At 37.6% G+C, this 5,385-nt stretch overlaps 1 protein-coding gene across 1 annotated transcript; it reads right to left on the reverse strand.

Moving 5' to 3' along the window:
- Positions 1 to 946: 946 nt before the first annotated feature.
- tcf21 (transcription factor 21) lies at positions 947 to 2,623 on the reverse strand. Its single transcript, XM_059527058.1, has 2 exons — positions 2,030 to 2,623; positions 947 to 1,395 (listed from the first exon to the last, which is right to left on the reverse strand). Exons 1-2 carry the CDS (start codon positions 2,468 to 2,470, stop codon positions 1,306 to 1,308), a joined length of 531 nt encoding a protein of 176 aa, XP_059383041.1. The 5' UTR covers positions 2,471 to 2,623; the 3' UTR covers positions 947 to 1,305.
- Positions 2,624 to 5,385: the final 2,762 nt, after the last annotated feature.

Consider the following 5,385-nt stretch of genomic DNA (forward strand, 5'->3'; position numbering starts at 1 on the left):
CCTATTACTAAATAGGCCAGTAACTGATACATCTCATTTAAAACCCTGTGAGTATAAAAAGTATTCCTGTAGTCATATTTTATTTAAAGACTTATCAGAAGATTTCACAATGTTTAGAACTGCTTTATTGCCCAATTGTGCATAAGCCTCCCTAGCTCTCAGTCTCGCGCAGATCACCCCTCAGCCTCTCCTTACAATAACAGCGCGTGATGGATGGTGGCGGCGGGTTTGTTATTGTCTTGCGCCATCAAACCGCTGTGTCTCACCGCGCGGATTTCTGTAATTCTGCGAGAGAACAGTGATGACTAGTTTAATGTGGAATACAGTTATATACGCGGGGGCAGTGTTTTTCTAAGCTGTGAGGCCGCGGCGTGGCTGTGACATCGGGCGTCCCATCATCGGTAACTCCGGGTAACTCGTGCTCTCGCGCCCCTCGGAGGAGTGACGCATAAATATCTGTCCGAGCGCTATAAACATAACGGTCACAACCCCGCGCGAAATTAAACAACGGCTGCACAGTGAGATTAAGAGCTGCGCGATTTACTGGTCTAAAAACAACTGACCTTAAACACAGACCACGTCAGCCTACTTACTTTTTCTGGCCTGACTACTTAAAAAATATTTCAGAGTCCGGGGAATTAAAATAGTTTTTGGTTTCTCGATCTCTGTTAACTTAGAAGCGCTCGCTCTGATTTCCAAAATGGTTAAAACCATGCTTATCTGATGACAGATATATCATGATAAAGAGAAGCTTTATGTTTCTTACGATTAAGGGAATTAATCATGTTATCTTCTGCAGGCAGGGTGACAGGGTGACATGTCTTTTTTGCCAGAAATCTTGAGAGAAAAAGGTGGGGCGAAATGATAACAGGGTTCACACAGGTCAAAGCAGAGTGAATAAACATGAACTCTGTACATGCTCGATCAAAGAGGTAACTTGCACCACTTGAATCTATAACATATTTATTTACAATTATTCTAATGCCAACAGCAAAGGCGCGTGACGTTATGACACTGCGTCACCAAAGCCTTATGTATAATGATTTCCCGTGTTTTTAATAAAAAATGTGATGACAGAATCTTAATAAAAACAGTTGCATAAAATCACACATTGTTGCCTTGAACCAGCAAGGCCCACGTGTGAATATTTAAATAGATATCAATTTCTCTTTACAGGAATGCGAGTGAGGATGTTGTCCCCAGTTATTCCCACTCGTGTGTTTAGATAGGAGATGACGTGTTATTATTCTTTTTTTTTTAATTAAAATATTTAAAATAGGTCCATTTTTAAGTCCATCTGCTGTCTCAGGAAGCTGTAGTCCCACATAAACGTGTAGTATTCAGCATTTCTTTAAGTTCATTTTCTGGTTTGCCTGCCACCATAAATGGCCACGTCTGTGGGAAGAAAATATGAATGAAAGTTCAATCAAAATCGGCAAACACAACAAATAACTGTGAAATGATCAATTATGTTTGCCTTTTAAATGTATATAGGTAAATACAGGTAAACATAGCCTACATAAAGTAGCTATATACACTAAGGATATTCCATACCATTTTGTCAAGTAGCCTACTACCGTCTATAAACTATTGAAATAAAAAGCAAGATGGTATTAGTCAAGTAGCATATCATTTCTTAAAGACAAATAATTTCCAGAACATGTATTTTAGGCCTGATATTTTTTACCATTTATACTCTCAAATTAAATTTATGTCTCCAATTAGTTCAAAATAAATTAAAAACATTCAATGCACTAAAACTTAAAAGTAGTTTACTTTTTTCCTCCATTTCGTATGTAAATTAAAAGTGTTTCCAAAGTCAACTTTTGGAACACTGAAAGTCGAATTTAAATTTTGAAAATTCATAGAAACTGATAGAAATTACATAAACTACTGTTAAATGGCTGGAAACAGATTTTTTTTTATAATAACAAAAACATGTTACATTGTATATACCGTGTATACCATAAACACATCTTGTTTACTGGGCTTCATTTTCTTTTTCAAAAAGGTTGTAAAAGTCTCTCACCAGGTTGACTGGATGTATGTAGCCACTCTCGTATTTGTCGTTGGCGAGTATCTGTCGCAGGTGCGCGATGTAGCTGGAGGCCAGCCGTAGCGTGTCCAGCTTGGAGAGTTTGGTGTCTGGGGGAACCCACGGTAACGTCGTCTTCAACCGGGAGAAAGCTTTGCTCAGCACGCGCATCCTCGCCCTCTCGCGCGCGTTCGCCGCGTTCCTCTGGACCTGCTTGCCCTCTTGGGCCACACCATTGGGCGCCGATTTACGCATGGCGGCTGATTTGCGCCTTTTCCCCGTACATTCTGTAACCGATGCCCCTTCGCAGTTGGAACTGTCCTCCGTGCTCTCATTTGATGTCCCTGTATCTTTGCCGGAACCGAATTTAAAAAGACCATCCAGCAGCTCGGACTCGTGAAATTCATCCACATCGCTGATGGAGCCGGTGGACATGTTGAGCTGGAGACGAGGATGTAGAAGAGAAAAGTTAAGTCTGAGGAGATGTGAGATTGTTGCTCTCTAAAAGGACCTGAAGATAACGCGACTTCCGTTGGAGCAGAAACACGTCGTGCGCGAGCTGAGGATGAGCGTTAACTTAACTCACAAGCTGAAGGATCTTACCATTTATCTCTCGCGTTCAGGGGCGTAACCCCCGCACGCGGCTACATACTCCTAGTGGAAGCAAACACAAAACCTGCACAGATAATCACAACGATGATCACCAGTTTTGCAGTGATATAGGCCTAGTGTTATGTTGCCATTTATCCCGCATGCAAGTATACATGAAACAAAAAAACTTTGGTACAATATTGTAGGATTTCATTCACAGTGCATTTTAAGCTATTCTGAATAATTTGGTGTATTAGTTAATATTATATTATAGTGTAGTATAACAATTAAAAATTTACTTAATTTTTAATAAAAGTAGCTATTATTTAGTATATCTTTATACTTTATACTACAAGTTATCCAATGACAATAAAACCACGATAAGCATCCATTCAGAATATTTTTAAACAGTTAAAATAATTGTAAATGTTTCCAATAAAATATCAAATTTATGTTTTTCAGAGCACAATTCAGCATCTTCCTTTCTCAATTAGTAAAACATTTTGCACTCCCCTCCAATTTCATTCAGTTAAGAAACGTAATTTTGGCGAGAAATGTATTTTTAATTGTTTTTATATTCTTAATTTCAAAGAATTGTCTAATCACCAGAACTGAAAAACTAACAATTGCTATTCTTTTTTTCAGTAGGCCTATATACAATATACTATATACAATGAATCAGTTTTTAAAGCAACTAGCTGTATTTTTTCCAAAAACGTTTTTACTTAATGATGATAAATATTATTATTATTACTAAAACGATAGGCCTACAATTAAAATTTTATTCTGCAATTTCTTTTTTTGTCTGTTGGAATAGTAAAATAGCTACACATTCCTAAAGTAGAACTGCTGACGGACGTAAATGTTTTTGTTCACGCTGAGCATCACTTGCACAGGCTCTCTAAATTCCTAGGATTTGTCAGGTGGCATTTAACTGAGGATTTTAATGATGTGTCTCTGACCGGAAATAACGGTTGTGCGCGCACTGCAACAGTGGAATTCATAAAATGGTACAGTGGTGACCCCACGCGTAATCGCACATTGCTCGTGGGAGAGTCCGTGCAACTTTCAGCACCGATGCCCTCTAATATGATCCCACGAGAAGCGTCTCAAATGGCCCACAGGCGCCACCGGAGGGGCACGTGAAATGGATACACCACGTCCCCAAACCCCATGTTTTGCTTTTCTAATGGTACCCCACACCGGTCTCTAATACAACCGACTAATTCAAACCAAAACATCCCGATCTGTGCGAGCTCTTAAGTGGCGCGGCTGAAGGCGACTCAAGAGCAGTTTTAAATCAGGTGATGATTGCTACGACACACGCGGGGCATCTGCTCTCCTCTCAGCATGCTAGTCAGTGCCCATCATCCTCAAACGTACTTAGTTATAGGAACGCACAGATTAAACGAATGTGTAAAATTACAAAAAGAACTGGACGTCCACGTGCTAATTGCAAGTTTAGGGATTACCAAAGAAGGAGACAGAATCTCCAGAGATCTGCCCTCTGACACCTCAGAGTTCCGGTGTCTCACAAACAGCATCCCTCCTCTCTCTCTACCAAAGCAATTTACCAAAGGTATTTTAACCTTGCCATAGTTCTTAACCTGACAGATGAGTGGACAGATCTTGTTTCTTGCAGGGGCATATCAGGTTTTTACAGAGATTACAGGTGTGATAAATCAAAGAGAAGAGAGTTGTTTTCAATTATCTTAAACTGAAGTAATTGAAGGAACCTTTTCAGATGCTTAGTGCAGGTATATAAAAAGTATGAGGATATGGCAATAGGGCCAAACAGTCTTTCTGACTGTGAGTCTCTCTCTCTCTTCCTCCCTGGTGGGTGGGCTGGTCAAAAGAAAATAAAAGCGGGATATAAGATTAATCGTTCTGTCCTGGTGCAGCATTATGTGAAGAGCTTAAAATAGCCACCATTTTCCACAGTCAGTCTCAGACTGAGCTCTCTCATCTTCCCTGACACTAAAACCCAGAAAGATAAACAGACAGCCTAATACAGAACAGTTCATATACTGTATTCAATAACATTATAAAAGGAACTCAGTCGTGACCTTCAGAAATCATGTTTACATTTATCATTTTTGATACATTATTATTCATATTAGTCATTATACATATAGTCATATATACATTATTATTGGAACATTCATAATCAAATATCTACAGTGAAAAAAAATGCATAAAAGAAAAAAAATGGATGACCAATTAAATACTGCAATTATTGTTAATATTAATGTTGTTGTTAATAATAATAAACAGAGACTGTGTAGCCATAACCATATACTGCTAGAAGGGCTGTCAGTTGATTAATTATGATGTGTTGATTAATTAATCTAATTAATCACAAATTACATTTGGCTGTGAAAATAACCCCAAAAGATTATTTAATGTTATTTTACTGTTAAATGAGAAAATATTATTTATGCATTACAAAGAGAAGCTTTAGAAATAAATATTTTATTTGATTCAACATAAAATGTATTACCTGTATTACATATATATACACACACACATTTTATAATGCCTGAGCTGAATTTTTAAAAGTAAATTATTAATAATATAAATAAAATGATCTTAATTATATAAATACAAATGACAGCACAGGTATTACAAAATACACATTTTGCATGCATTTTATAATACATGGAAATAATGACCATATATGATATTTATTTCAGAAATCTTTTGTTATCACTAACTGCATTTCATTTGTCTTTGAGTTCCTCTGGTGTAATGGTTACAGA

Source organism: Carassius carassius, chromosome 37, assembly GCF_963082965.1.
Source record: "Carassius carassius chromosome 37, fCarCar2.1, whole genome shotgun sequence".
Classification (NCBI taxonomy): domain Eukaryota; kingdom Metazoa; phylum Chordata; class Actinopteri; order Cypriniformes; family Cyprinidae; genus Carassius; species Carassius carassius.